This window comes from Scardinius erythrophthalmus, assembly GCF_964197995.2.
Source record: "Scardinius erythrophthalmus genome assembly, chromosome: 5".
Classification (NCBI taxonomy): domain Eukaryota; kingdom Metazoa; phylum Chordata; class Actinopteri; order Cypriniformes; family Leuciscidae; genus Scardinius; species Scardinius erythrophthalmus.
The window spans coordinates 46,132,590-46,148,739 of record NC_138225.1 but is presented as its reverse complement, the minus strand read 5'-3'; the positions used below and the strand labels follow the sequence as shown (position 1 = coordinate 46,148,739).

The 16,150-nt window shown below is 34.9% G+C and overlaps 1 protein-coding gene across 3 annotated transcripts; it reads right to left on the bottom strand.

Moving 5' to 3' along the window:
* Positions 1 to 203: 203 nt before the first annotated feature.
* On the bottom strand, positions 204 to 14,217 carry slc37a2 (solute carrier family 37 member 2). 3 transcript variants are annotated; one of them, XM_081366001.1, is made up of 19 exons: positions 13,809 to 14,010; positions 13,408 to 13,458; positions 12,593 to 12,674; positions 12,243 to 12,333; positions 11,675 to 11,753; positions 11,460 to 11,595; positions 10,919 to 10,995; positions 9,440 to 9,606; positions 9,300 to 9,337; positions 8,216 to 8,353; positions 5,273 to 5,363; positions 5,118 to 5,180; positions 4,954 to 5,039; positions 4,431 to 4,479; positions 3,846 to 3,919; positions 3,578 to 3,656; positions 3,272 to 3,369; positions 3,069 to 3,133; positions 204 to 962 (listed from the first exon to the last, which is right to left on the bottom strand). In XM_081366001.1, exons 5-19 carry the CDS (start codon positions 11,683 to 11,685, stop codon positions 947 to 949), a joined length of 1,188 nt encoding a protein of 395 aa, XP_081222127.1. In that variant the 5' UTR covers positions 11,686 to 11,753; positions 12,243 to 12,333; positions 12,593 to 12,674; positions 13,408 to 13,458; positions 13,809 to 14,010; the 3' UTR covers positions 204 to 946. The 3 variants fall into 3 exon arrangements, with proteins under 3 accessions (XP_081222127.1, XP_081222125.1, XP_081222126.1); XM_081365999.1 differs by having other exon boundaries at positions 13,408 to 14,217; XM_081366000.1 differs by having other exon boundaries at positions 588 to 962; positions 3,021 to 3,133; positions 13,408 to 14,078.
* Between the last annotated feature and the right edge of the window lie 1,933 nt (positions 14,218 to 16,150).

Sequence of the window (16,150 nt, the reverse complement as noted above, 5' to 3'; positions counted from 1 at the left end):
TCGTCCAAAACAATGGTCTCATACGTTTGAGACATTCAAGTCTTGTGCATTTTCGCTGTTTAATAACATTTTTTTTACTATTTAAATTTATGCTAAAAAAAGCCAAACAGGCTGTTTGATGGTAGGTTGCATTGTGCCAACTTACTGCATATAGTGTGAAATGACCTGCACATGAATAAATAAACTAATGTGCAGTCAAGAATCAAAGTGTCCAGAAATGATTTATTACAGAGCATTATTCTGCAGCTATGACTGTTTGCCTTTCACATGCGGATTCATTTTGACAAAAGCTGATAGTATCTGGACCCTAAAGCAAGAAAGCCAGCTAGCGTTCTTCCACACATATGAAGCCTCAGGGAATAAAGCCGAGAGGTTCTCTTGGGATGCTCAGAGCTACAGTACCTGCTATTTTTATAAAGTTGAGTGATTAAGTGTGTACGTACATGAACACGACCTCAGTACCTACTGCAATACTTATTCAGGTGTTGTAGGACAAAACACACATACTGCAGGTACGATTCAATCGCACAGAGAGCCAGGCCAATAACAAACATGAAGTGAGGTTATGAATAATCACAAACACCGCGCAGATAAAAGGACTGAGCACTGATGGCATATTTTAATGCAAGAAAAAAGGTACATTTGTATTAAGCATCAGTCACTAAAAACATCCTGTATTAAAATGAAGGAGCTTAGTGATTCTCTTGTGTTCATCTCGCTCAGGTGACGTGTGGACGAGGGAGTGTGTAACTCTCCTCCTCCTTCACTTCAGCAGATGAGCTTTGTTCCATTGTCAGTATAAAAGGATGAAAGTCTCATGTTACAATTTTCATATAAAATAACCCTGGGGCTTAAAAAGGCTTGGCGTGTTGGATCAATCCTGGGTCCCTTTTTGTCGTTATGCTGCAGGTAATTTTCCGTCGCAGGTGTGATATTCACTTGTTCCTCAGATCTCTTTGAACCTGAAAGAAAAGAACAGATGAAACCACTGCAAACACATGGTGCAAAATTAAACGCTTCCCTAATAATCAGCAGATTCACTCAATGTAATGAAACAAAAACCAGATCAAATAATCACCACCTGTGGATCTGACGAGTGTCAAAAGTGGCTATTGGAGACCATTAGTGGAATGAATGTATGTAGTAAAAAGCACAAAAAAGCCTTAGTTTAGCCTGTTTTGTTTTAATGGGAAATTCATGACCGGAAAAAAACTGACTGATAATTACAAGGGTGTTAGAGACATAATGATATTACAGTTGAAGTGCATACATCATTTTCCACCTCAACACACACATTTCTGCTAGTCATTTGGGAAAACAGTAAAAACTAACAACTCCCAAGACGGGTTGCAACCTCTTGGAGTAATTGTGATTGCCTTGCAATCTCCAAAAATAGCCTTCACTGAATTATATTGAAAGCAGGAAGGCCCAATTAGTTCAAGTACAGAATTGCTTTGGTAATGACGATGTGTATTTTGGGCAGCCACTGATATCAAGTACATGTAATGGCAATTAGCCCAAGCAGCATCATACTGCAGATTTAAAGGCCACTAGCTAAATATTGATGGTTAAAAATAAACCTTAATAAAGTCATCTGCCAATGATGTCATAGCATGGAAGATTAAAAAAACAAAAAAAACAACAAAAAAAAAAAAACTGTAAAAGTGCTATTAAAGATGATGAACTCCTATTGAAGAATAATCAAAACATTTCTTAATCAGCCTATAAGAATGATCTCTGAAGGATCATGTGACACATGAAATTTAGCTTTGCCAACACAGGAAATAAATGACTTTTTAAAATATATTTAAATAGAAAACCACAACAACTTTATTTATACACTACAGGTCTATTAATGTATTTTTTATGAAATATTCAAATAAAATATTCAATATCTTCATTACAATCTTAAGGTGAAGAGAGCAAATGAAAAAATATATAACAGAAAAATTCATGCATATATACATGCATGAATTTGAATTAGGGCTGTCAACGTTAATGCATGCGATTAATTCCAAATCTTTAGCACGTTAAAATAATTTTACGCACATAAATTAATGAAGCATGCAAAATTATGACAAAGTCATTTATGTCACGCAGTTAGATGATCTTAGAAGTAAGGAGTTTATCACACGCATCTACAATGGCGCAAGAACTTTTATTCTAAACCTTTCGCTTCTCTGTTTCCAATCAGATCATTTTAAGCAGCAAAACTCCAGGAAAGTTTTCAGTCCAGTTAGCCAGTCCAAAAAAGCACTAATGCAAAGGAAATCAGTCTCAGGCTATAACATCTGAGATGGCAGAGAGAACAGTAACTCGTGAGTCCGTTATATAGATGCTACAAAAAACATGCATGTGCGCTTTTGGCACACTGATCGCACATTGTATTTATGCACAGACACATTTCAGTACATTTCATAACTGTCATGTGTATGTTGCTGTGTTTAGTAATGCTGAATGGATCCGTGTACAGGAGTAGGCATATAATGCAGTCAGGTCCAGGCGGTTGATTTAGGTTTTGTTTCTGTGGTTCTGTTCAGTATCGAAAATGTACATTTCTAAAATGTAAACAAGCACTAAAAAGCTCTTTGCTGTTGCACAGTACACATACTGTACACTGAATTCTGAAAAGGTTTGGTCTGTTTTTTTTTTTTTTTTTTCATGTGAGCTTTGGTGTGCATAACTGTATGAATTATATGGACTCCTTATATCATTTGGTTATTAGGTGTCATTTTGGAGTCTCTAATGGGTCCTTTTTTGGAAAGACACCTAAATTTACTTTGAAAAAAGCTTGCAGAAAATACTGTTTTGTGAGAATCATCCTTCAATCTGATAGTTTACTTTACTGGATAGCAAATGCTGACAAAATAATCATGTTAAACAAGATAAATGATGTATGCTTAAATTTCACGATAAGTATGTAATTATTAACACAATTAACAATTAGATACACACACACATATACATATATACACATACATACCAATACATTTACATGAATATATTCAGGATCTCCTTACATATTTCACCATAAACGCAAAGAACAAGAGTGAATTAGGGATATTCACCCTCTCTGCCTTGTAGTGTATCCGCACCATCCTCTGACCTCCTTATAGACGAGTCTGGACAACAGCTACAGAAATAAGAACAAGGGGAGACAGTGAGAAACTGGCTTGAAAACACACATCCTTCATGCTATTACACATTGGATAATATGACAGATAATATTGGAATAAACAATCATTATGATAAACAGCAACTGAAGTCTCACCAGGCAGGCCAGTACATCAGCAGTAATGAGCATATAGAAAACATTGTTCCAACCGGTGGGAGAGATCAGACCAGCCAACAGAGGCCCAACAGCGGCACCTAGAGGTCATTAAACATGTTACACAATATGTAACATTTGTGAAGTTTTCAAAACAAACATTGGTTTCTGAATGTTACATTTAAATTTACTGTCAATAGCCTTTTAAAAACATTGCTCGATTTTTAAATGCCAAGAACAAAACCTTTAAATTCACTGCCAGATTATAACACAATAAATAGAAAAAAACCCCACACATTCCCTACATACCTATTGATCCAGTGCCGTCAATAATGGCGGTCACAGTGGACAGTGCCCTAGAGTTCCCTCTCAGACACTCGTGGGTTCCCTAAAAGATAAGAAAAACATTATGAAATTTACAGCACATAAAGCTTGATGCATTACAAAACAGTTTATTGATCAGCTATTGACAGCGAGATTTTAAAGGTCAGTGTTGATATATCGGTTTAGAGTCTTTATTTATTTTCTGAAACTTTACAAATGTCCATGTGAAGAGCACATGGAGGAAAACGCTTACTAAGTCAGCTGATACAGCAGTGGTGATGAGGGCGTAGGGTCCATTCACGAGAGCACCACACCACAGCAACATGCCTGCGGGTCAGAAAAGGGCATAGGTGGAGGTGCAGACACAAAAGAGACATGCTGTTATTTGTGGGAATCAATATTCACAAGATAATTGTTTAATTGATAATTAACAACATCATTGGATTGTTATGGTGGATTCAAAGGCAAACTTAACTTTAATGCAATTTAAGTATTAGAAAAAAATTCATGGTGGATTTCAAAGCACCTATGCAAAATAAAAAATGTTTTCTGACCAAAAAAACAACAACAAAAACACAAAACCAAAACAACACATGCAAATAAACAAACACACAAAACAAAAAAACAAAACAACCAAAAAAAAAAAAAAAAGTTCATGGTGGATTTCAAAGCACCTATGCAAAATAAAAAATGTTTTTCTGACCAAAAACAAAACAAAACACAAAACATGCAAATAAACAAACACACAAAACAAAAAAACAAAACACAACCACAAAAAACAAACAAAAAAACACCACAAAACACACAAAAAGAAAAACCCTTGGTACTCTATACTCACAGATGGTGGTTGGCAAGCCATTCTGGCCGATCTTATTAAACAGGAACAGCTTGAGAAAGAAAAGCAAATATGAATAAGCAGTTCTCTGAGGAAAGATATACCTGTCCATCCATTTAGAGAGGTTCACAGGTAAACTCGAGCTTGAAGGCGTTGTGTGTACAACATTTCAGTAGTCTGTAAAAACTGTGAGCAAACTTTGACAACTAGTTGCGAGCTAGCCAGTTCGACACTTTTCTCTAGGAAGCACAATCTACTATGAGGAACATTTACAGACAGAATCAGTGTCGCTAGACATAAACATTGCACATTATATCTGAACAAATCTAAATTGTATGGTCCATAAAGCTAACGGATTAGCTTTAGTTAATGGATAAGGGAACATTCAATGCTTTTGCATCCTCTTAATAGTTCAAATCAATTTGCAATATCTCGCTAAAACAGAAGTTTGCATTTCGTGTTTATTTTGTAGACATTTTGCTCAAAGTCTGGGCAAAAATAAGGCAAAAGAACAATTGAGACTCACCATAGGAGCAGCAATAATCAACATGGCACAGCAAGTCGTGGCTCGGCCCCCGCTGTAGTCAGATATCAATCCAGCCAGTATGCCACCTAACACAGAAAAGAAAAACACTTAGATATTTCTTATGGCTAAAATAAATCTAATATTTATCATATACACTTGCTTACCCACGATTCCTCCAACATCAAATAATGTAGATAGGTCCCCAGCTTCTTTAGGATCAAAATGAGCTAAGGAACAGAGCATACTCTGTGATTTGTTGCAATTTATAGGGATTTTTTGGACTGTTTATTTGTGCATGCATCTGATGAAGGATTCTTACCAATATTAGAGATGTATAAAGGAAGCCAGTAGAGGAAGGTGTAGCTGACCAACTTGGCAAAGAGCAAACACAAGGAGAACTCCACCACACCCTGCAGAATGAAGACACTACATTTTTCAACAATGACATTATGATATTTACTTCTGTCCTGGCAACAAATTAATGTAGCTGTTACTGTTCTGTACGAACTTGTACACACTTGCAACATCATATTTCCTTATTTCTGATGGTCCTCAATAGGGTGAATTGTAGCCTGGTTAAAACCAGGCCATTCTCAGTAGTAACTGAGTTATGGTCTGGCAAAGCTCCTTTAATAACTCATTTCCAAAGGGGCGTCACCAACGGACGTCGCTCAAATGCCTCTGGGCACAATTGGATAGACCTAAAACTCCTAAAACCAATCAGAGATCGTCATGTGTAAAGCCATATGCTGCGTCCCAATTCGCCTATGTTACACTACGCCATATGTACTCTTTTTGTGAAGAAAATGTATTTACTTTTGAATGTGTAGCAAAAAAAGTAGGCAAGCTTTGGGACAGACTACTTCGTCATCTTTATCGGACGGATCTGTCGCGTGCATCCCGTCATGTAAACTACCCTGTCAATCATCTTGTCACAGTTAAAATCCTCTATTAAATCTAATTTAATTTCCTACCGTTTCGAAGAGAAATGTAGTAACACGTTCATCTGCCAGTGGGTCTTTCATGAAGACTGTCCTCATGTGTTTGCAATTTGAATATAATAATGCATTTAAAAGTTGGTGCGCTTCACCGACGGACGTCGGAGTGGACGTCGCTCAAATGCCTCTGGGCGTGATAGGCTAGACCTAAAACCAATCAGAGCGATCGTCATGTGTAAAGCCCGCCTCAACGTTTCTGATTGGTGCCGCGATTTCTCGGCATGGGGAAATGGACTTGAATGAGCTCTTTGCCAGACTTACTTGCAGAGCAAATCTAAATTTGCCGGAAGTTGTCTGGTTTTTCCCAGGCTAGGTGAATTGCTTATTTCGTAGCATTCGTCATACAAGTTACTTCACATGAAGCATCTGCTAAAGGTAAAGGAATAAATGTAAATCCAAAAATGGACTAAAAATCTTTGAAGACCATTAAATAAGACTTTTTATTTTTGCATTTACACTGTAAAAAAATATTTTCTAAGTATTTGTCTTATTTTCCACTACAAATTTAGAAACATTTTTAAATCAAGATACACTAACATGAGAAGCAAAATTACTTAAGATATTTAAGTCTTGTTTGCTTGAAATTGGATTAAAATTAAGGGAGTTTAGAGGTAAGAAAAAAAATATCTTGATTTCCCTTTGAATTCTTTTTTTTAAACATATTTTTTCTTGTTTTAAGCACAAACTCACTTAATTTTGATTATTTATTATGATATATTTTTTTTTTTTATTAAAATAACGTTTACTTCAGTAGAGGGATGGCCACTACTACAGATATAAGTCAACCAACTTTACTTGTCTTATAACAGCTTTGGATTGGCCATGCCGTGTTTTCCCAAATACACTTATCTAAAGTAACATTAAATTAAAACACACCCAGATTTAGGTTGGTCAAGCAGCACTTTTGCTGCCCTATACAGAAATTCACCTCGTCTTTACAAAACACGTACACTTGAATTAGTGCCAAATATTAGTCGTCACTAATCTGACGCAAAAATTGTGCTAACATACGAATCAAGTTTAATCTACTTGGGAAACCAATTCAGAGTCAGTCGGAATAAAATCAAATGTAACGATTTATTATGCCAGGTAAATGTATCATGCCAATTTCATAATCAGTTCAGAGATAATAAAAACAAAACATCAAATGCTCTGGAATAAAGAGAGAAGATGCGAACCTGACATTATAAAATACATGATGCGAAATGTTTAGCATACACTCAGCATCACAGGCCCATTTGAGTTACAAATCGCCCCGAGCCTCTTGTTGCAATTCATTATACCCAGACCAAGACAGAAACTTCTTTCACATGGAATAATTTGCTAACAATGGGAATTTGCATTCAGAGTTTACACCTTTTGAGAGCAGGAGGCCAGTTGCCTGGAATACGCACCCTCCTCTGTGTGCAAGTTTTCTCTAAACGCTTAAAAACTTTATTACCTTTTGTTTTACTCCTTTGGGAATGAGAAGTGTACCAGTCACACTGAGACATTTCAAATTATACCAAACATGTATTGTACACAATTAACATTGCATAGGTTTTTAGTGAGTTTTAGGTGAGGAGGAGAAGAGGGGGAGTAGGGGGAGATGATGAGACTATAAAAGTGAGGTGTGAGCTGCACTGTGTGGTGCATCTCGGATGTTGCTGTTACATATGTAAGAGAGAGTTCAAATGTTAATTTTCAGGAATTCAAAAGAGCCTTTTGCTTTCTCGCAGGGTAGCCCAGACTTACTGGCACCCGCCTTACACACTTTTGCAGGTTTAAAAAAAAATAAAATATTTTTTTTTTTTTAAAGCTTGATGCTGGTCACTATTCACGGCTATCACATGGACGAGCATGAGCGGGGCATTTCTTTTTTTTCCTTTTGTGGTCTAAAAAAGATAGGGCATACGGCATTAGAACAACTTCTGGGTGAGTAAATTATGACAGAATTTTCATGTTAGGGTGAACTATCCCTTTAAGTCATTTTGCTTCTCCTGTAAATGTACATTGACTTAAGCATGTTAAAATATTTTTTATAGAAAACAAGACAAAAATACTAGCAAGAAAAACATTTTTCTTTCAGTGTACACTTTAGCAAAAAATATATATATTTAGATTGGGAAAGCAAAAAGCATGATTTTTTTTTTTTTGACACTTGGCAGAATTGGCTCATCTACAATAATGAACAGATCAGGTCAACTCCATCTCTTAAAAATAAATTCTTTACATAGACTGACTAACAGCTGTGGGAGTAAAACTGTGAATAACAGGTCACTCACAGGAATCTTGAGCGCTCCGCTGAAGCTGATGGCTTCTGTGTGATCTTCCACCGGCTCCACGGCTGTGGAGGTGTGACTGCTGAAGATCTCCTCATTACTGGACGAGTTGCTCAAGAGAGGCTCTTGCTCCACACTCTCCTAAACACAATAGAGCCTGTTAGTGTTATATAACGGAGGAAAAACTGTCTGTTAAAGGAAGAACAGTAAGAGACAATACTTAAAGTACATACTGTATAATGGTGGAATACACTACATGACTTTTGCACAGCTTTTCCTCCTGATTTGCAGTCTGGAGGAGTCAATGCTAGTTGCTGGAAATTATAGCCAGTCTGCATATTTTGGTTAGAGTTAACAGATTTCATAGAAAATCAGTGTACGATGGGCAGAGACTCCCATTTTTCTTTCTAAGCTTTCTAAGCTTAGAACACATACTGTTTTTATTTGATCATGTGCCTTTTAGCAATGAGGCACGTTTCTGTGTAGGTTTGTTGTGTTCGGTACAACTTGAAAAACTGGTAGTGTCTGATTCTCAGTCATTTAGTGTATGAGCCCAGTTTGTCCTATGTAACCATTTACAAAGTCAGCAAGCGTTCTAAAATGTTCAGATTTCAAAAGTCATGTAGGCCTAATGAATTCCAGCCACTGAGATCAACTTAGATAATAACACAGTTCAACAGACAGCTAAAACTCATCCAGATTGCACAACAAGCTATTTTTTCCTCTGTTCACGAGTGCTTCTGCTTTCAATTCTCAGGTAATTTCTCAGCCAATTCACTAGTGCTGTGTACTGTCCTGTTGCAAATGAGAGGCCAAAGGTATAATACTATAATACAAATACTTTAATTTGTCAAAAATGTTTTATTTGTTGTAATCTAATGGCAGTCAAACAAGCGTCAGTAAGCCTTTTCACATTAGTTTGCAACTCAGCTCACATATGAAATGGCTGTGAGGGGAGAACTTCTGTTTTGCTGGTCATACAAGTTAAGCAAATTTATGGTAGTGAACCTAGTTTTAAAGTTTCATTGAGTAGATACCTCGTCAAGTATTTTGCAGCAGGAGAAAAGTCATTTTTAAATGAACTCACGTGGTGCTGTGGTGGAGTACAGTTCACATCTTCAGGTTCTTTAAAAGAGAAACCGCATGTTGTGATTCTGTTCCTTCTTTTTTTTAACAACATGGATGCAAAAACATGCCAATTCCCTTCTGATATAACGTGTGACTTACTTTCAACCAAGAAGAAAAAGCAGATGACTCCAGTGCAAGCGATGATGATACCAGGCACAATGAATGACAGGCCCCACGCGGACGACACATAGACACCAGCAATGAGCGAACCAAGAATGTTTCCCACTGAGGTGTGAGAATTCCAGATTCCCATGATGAATCCACGCCTGCATGAACAGAGCATCAGGAGGACTGAATATACAGAGCAACCTGGTACTTTGACAATCTTAAGATTCAATTACCAATTAATTAATTAATCAATTTGGAGTTATTATATTGAATTTGGAATTTCAAGGTCAACATGAAATCAAAATGGACCCTGTTTAATTTATTAATGCACTGCCTTTCAAAAGTGTGGTGTTAAGATCTTTGAATGTTTTTAAAAAGACTTTTCTGCTCGCCAAGGCTGCATTTATGTGATCAAAACCATTTTAAAATATTATTAGAATATAAAATAACCATTTTCTATGTAAAATGTAATTTAATCCTGTGATGGCAAACCTGGATTTTCAGCATCATTACTCCAGTTTTTGAGAATTTTTATCCTGGTTAACACAAAAATATGAAGTAGAACATACTTCATATTTTTGTGTTAACCAGGATAAAAATTCTCAGGATTATTTTAATTAATAGAAAGTTCAAACGGACAGCTTTTATTTGAAACATAAATCTTTTGTAATATTATAAATGTATGTACTGTCACTTACATAAAACAAAACAGAAAATAAAAAAATATATATATAAAAATAATCGTACAGACCCAAAAATGATGAGAATAATATTTAAAGCATGAAACAAAGCCTGGTAACGCTTTACAATAAGGTACCATTTGTTAACATTAGTTAATGCGTTTACTTACATAAACTAACTGAGCATTATAATTTAGTTCACAGTGTGTTAACTGAACAGATCAAATGTTTGATTTTAATAATGTATTAATAAATGTTGCGATTAACATTAACTAAGATTAATAAATGCTGAAGAAGTATTGTTCATTGTTAGTTTATGTTTACTAATGTAGTTAACTAATGTTAACAAATGAAACCTTTTTGTAAAGTGTTCCCAAAAGTTTTTAATTAAAATGTAATAACTTTGTCTGCCTCTGGCATAAATTAGGCCATAAAGGTTATTGGATAACGTTAATAAATAGCTTTAAAATAGTTATTTGGAATAGTTTTACTAACTAAAAAAACCCACTGTTCACCATCCAAACAATTCCTGATGGATAATGATGCATTTTCTTGTTAAATATCCTGTTTCACCCTGAAATGTGTCATATTTTTGAAGTTAAATGGTTTGCAATTGAGGTTTAATATTGATTTTAAAGCACAATTAATGTTAGGCATTGTGGGATTGTAGCAGCAGGTATGGACTGTGGAGATCTGCATTTAGTTGTGTTAGTGGAAAATGCAGATACAATTCTGCACTGTCAACAACACATATACTGAGCAAGCAGCACAGAATATGACAGTCACTTACTTTCCCTTCCCAAACCAGTTCCCAACACACGCCACCACTGCAGGCCAGCCGGTTGTCTGCACCAGACCATTTAAGGCCTGCAATAAAAAAAAAAAAAACCTTTTCAATCAGCAAACCTGATGAGCACATGGGACATGTTCAAGAAGCAGTGTAATCCGCATGGTTCGGTCATGTGCTAGCCGTGTGACTCGTACCAACATGACTCAAGGTTTACTCTGAAATAACTCTGGGCCAGTAAGACTGAACTAAGATGATGCTCAACGTGATATATTTCTGTCTGTCAAACACTTATAATGTTTTTTATAATGTTTTTAATTGACAATATGCTAAATGCTTTTCATTTAATTTCGAAAAATCACTCCTGACTAGAAACGTGCCATTGGGGAAGAATCACTTCTGTTTTTTTGGTTTCACAATGAGAAATTCAGGGACTCTCTCTCTCTCTCTCTCTGGCAAAGTTGAGATTTAGATGAATTTTTCACTAAGCAACACACCTTTTCACATTGGTTTATATTTATAAAATATATCTACTGTAGCTTACCTGAACTAAGCAATAATACCACAAAGAGTGGATTCGCCAGTAAAATCCCAGGCCAAAAAGAGCAGTGAAAAGGCCACTGAGAAGCATCCCTGAGCTCAGGTAGTAACGCAAGGGCAGTCGCTCTCCAAACATCCCACTGTCAAAAATATTTCAAAAACAGGTGTTATACCTCAAGTAAAACACACCAGTCTAACAAAGAAAATCCAATATCATACCTAAAGAACATGCCGATAGCATATGCAACAAGGAAGCAGTTGTCCAACACTCCAAATAGGTTCTGGTAATTGTTCTGGTCTGAATTGAACACAGAGATTGATGCGTTAATACACACTACTGTTTAAAAGTTTTAAGGTCAGAAAGACTTTTCTTTTTTTGGAGAAATTAATACTTAGTTTCAGCAAGGACATTCTAATTGGTCAAAAGTGACAATAAAAACACAATGTTGCAAAAGATTTCTTTTTCAAATAAATGTTGTTCTTTTAAACGTGCAATTCACAAAGAATGCTGAAAAAAAATCTCTGTTTCCACAAAAACATTAAGCAGCACAACTGCTTTCAACAGTTTCTTGAGCCATCAAAACACCATCTTTGAATGATTTCTGAAGGATCATGTGACACTGAAGACTGGAGTAATGATGCTGAAAATGCAACTTTGCCATGCATTACTTTTTAAAATATGTAAAAATAGATATTGTAAGTTGTAATAATATTTCACAATATTTTGACTGCATTTTTAAGCAAATTAGCAAACTTTTGAAAGTGTATGGATGCGAATCAAACTCACCAAAAGGAGCCCAATCACACCAGGTGTCATTGTCAGTGATGTTGAGGTCTGCTGGGTGAATAACATTAGAGCAGTTTCTGTGCAGCTGACTCTGTCAAGAAAAATAAAATAAAAAATTATATATATATATATATATATATATATATATATATATATATATATATATATATATATATATATATATATACACATACATATAAATATGTATTATTTAACACATCTTACACATGCAACTGCAATCATGTGATTTATCTATATACAAAATCTGTTTGTTGCATGACCTCTCTACAGATCAGGCCTATCACTCAGCTAGTTAATGTTTAGTTTCCAGGTCTATGATTTTTTATTACCTTGACAATACTGATAGGCTTTCGAGAGAGGTGGTAGCTGGTGTAGAAGACAAATGTTAAGATGAGGATGGAGAATCTGTACCTAATCAAAAGGAATAAATAAAAGGAACGTTTTTAAATAAAATTATTTACAATATTTGTGAAAGCAGAATGTGTTTGCCTTATTACATAAAACAGTCAGCAGTGATAGAAATGAAACCACATTTCGTGACGCACAGGAAGACACTTCACCTAAGACAAACACATACACACACTGAATGATCTATATGATTTTTTTTTTTTACACATTTCCTGTGGGGGAAAGCATGGCTAACACAGTGCACATCAGTTTGAGGGCTATGCACACTGCAAAAGAGAAACCTCTCTGCTCTGTGCTTACTGATCAGGTACGCACATATGAATAAGCAGGTTTAAACTGTGATGGAAGATTCTTAACAAATAAAACAAAACAAAAATAATAATTCGAAGAAATAAAGTTTTGGATATTTAAACAGTGTTCTTTTGAGTAAATAAATTAATTGATATGGTGCACTGCATACTTCAGTTGTGGTTAGTGATTTTTAATCAGATAAAACAAATACATAAATTAAATAAAATTGTGAATTCAACACGTTGAGATGTACATTAGCACTAACTGAAAACATTACCGATGATTAATGAGGGACTTTTAAGCAGCGTCAAAAATTAATAACATTACCAAAACTCAATAATCACGACTGCAACAATACAAAACACACATGATGGGATAAATTTAACATCATAAAGCATGTTTTCTGTACAGAAGTATGGTGTGTTTACACAGGGCTGTTACTCACCAGCTGTCTCTGGAGAAAGAGGTAATGAGTTTGATGCCAGGGGCAAGAGATCTCATTTTTACAGGTTGTTGGTTTCGTTGTAAAAATAAAATAAAAATAGCTTTACTAAAGATTAACCGACGTTATAAACAATACATTAAAAAATCCCATTTCTATTAAAATTCGTAAAAACACAAACTTAAGATTAAAATCGTACCCCTAAAATCAAAAGCAAGTAACGTTAACGTTAGCCTAAAACATAAGTTACAACGAAACTAGCTGACTAATCGCGTTTCGAACCTCAGATCAGTTTGCGTTCATTTCTCACGAACTAAAACTACGAGTCCATCTAAACATGTTCATTGGAAGCCGGGAATCCTAAACCAGATGTAAATGTTGCCTTTAAAGTATCGGAGACGTACTGTCATTTCCTAATTCCAGAGGTGGAAAAACCTTAAAGCGCTCTGAATTTCCAAAGATTTCCATGGTTGCATTGACTGGTGGTCCGTCTACGTTATAAGCCGGGTGCTATTAATACCCGTTAGTCTGGTCTACAACATCACATGAGAATTCATTGATCTTTAGCTCAGGCAGTGCAGTTGTACCGTCGCCATTCCTGTTTTCAATTTCCATCCCGGATTTGCGGCACACACTGGACTCGATCTCACGGCGGAGTGAGCATGTGATAGCCTGACGTCATCGGAGCCTTAACCCTTCTTTATTCGGTTAAACTGGCCCCATTGTCTATGGCAGCCAGGGAATCACAAACTTTTGTCAGCCGAACCACTTTGACCTGAAATATTTACTTAATTCTTTAGTGAATATGTATTCAAATGTTTCAAAATGTTCAATATTTAAATAATTTAGCGACATTGTCACATGTTCACGGTTCTCTGATGTCGGTCAATGGTCACATGACATGCATGTAAAGAAATAAAATATTGTGCTTAATATGTGTAAAAATATTTGAATTGTTATTATTTTCAAACTATTTATTCATTTAAATTTGACCTTTTTATCAATTAATTATTATAGTTTAATTAATGTAAGAACCCCCTGCAGTTCCTAACAGGAGCCGCCAGGGTTTTGCAGATCCCAGTTTGGGAAACTTTGGTCTAGGTTGTTTTGGTCTTTATTTTTTATTTTTTTATTTTCAAAAATCAAAATTACAGAATTCAACAGCAAGTTCTTGACATTTCTTTGACACATTTTCACATTTTGTAAGTATAAGTTGAAACACAACAATAATAATAATAATAAAAAAATAAAATAAAAAAAAGGAGCTTAAAATTAAAGGGCATCACAAACATAATGTTAAATTCATTTAGCAGGGATACAGTTCTTTGAGCTTTTCGATTTTTTAAAAAACTTAACAGATTCTAAATAAATTTTAAAGGCTATTCCTATTTATTTATTTATTTATTTATTTATTCCTAATTAAATTTTCCTAATTACAAAAACAAATCGATAAGTGTTAAAGCAATACACCAGTTAGAGTGATTTTAGTAGGAGTAAATAATAATAATAAAAAAAAAAATCATTGTGCATGGTCCTCCTTTCTTTCTTTTTTATTATTTAGGCAACAGTATATGATATTTGACACATTCAAAACTTTATCAAAATAAAGTACAATAGTTCCTTAGTTCCTGTTTTACTCAGATTTCAGATTTAGGTATCAGATTTAAATAATTTTAATATTACAGTGTTTATTCAAAATATGTATGTTGCTTATCCTGCACAAATCTTGAGCATAGGTTGCACTGACAATACAAATGAGTTTATGCCAAATAAACCCAATATTGTATGTATCAAAACTAAACAACTTACATTTGACTAGAAATGAGGATGATGCTTTCTGGAATGGAAATAAATACTTCTTATTTCCATAGACACAGACAGAAAAAAATGTGACTGCTATTCATTTACTGACTTCTCAACCAGATACTAAAGCATATAGTCAGGGATTTTATTTGCATAATGGTTGAATAAGTGTATAAAGGTCACATACAATATATATATTGCAATATCTTGCAATATAAACTATATTTATTTATAAATATGTACCAGAGAACTGGCTTTTGTGTTGATCAGGAAAGAAAATATATACACTATACATTTTCTGTCAAGGTAACAGTATATACTGTATACAGTGTACATATATAAAACAACATAGAGATGAGCTATACTATTCTTATGTTATAAAGCAGCAGATCCAAACCACCTTCTTTTGCCAAACACATATAAGCTAAATTTGAGCTAAATAATGACACTATAAAGCTGTTTTACAACAGAATCAAAGTTTCCATAATTGACTCTGCTAATTTCCTGTTTATCACTGTTTTAACTCAACCTGTATTGTATAAAGCGCTATAGAAATAAAAGTGACTTGATATAAGGCACTTGAAGACCCACAAAAAACATGCGACTTCAAAATACATTGAAATGTCTCAAAAACATTTAAAATAATCCGATGGCTTCTAAACTCACTGGAGGGTCTCACTGTCAGATTCAGCTGTGGCACAGGAATAATTATTTCATTTCTCAGAATGCAGTGATAAAGGAGCAGTAAAAAAAAAAAAAAAGGACCTTCAATTATCTGTTTAATTGATTTCATTATTTTATCTTCAGTTACAAGTGAAAATGTCACAATTCTACTAATCAATGGTGCTCACTGTCCCTTTGCGTCACCTGGTGGTGATTTTGCAAATGAGTTTCACATAGTTTCACGTCATGCATGATCATTTTGACTTTATTTTCGATAAAT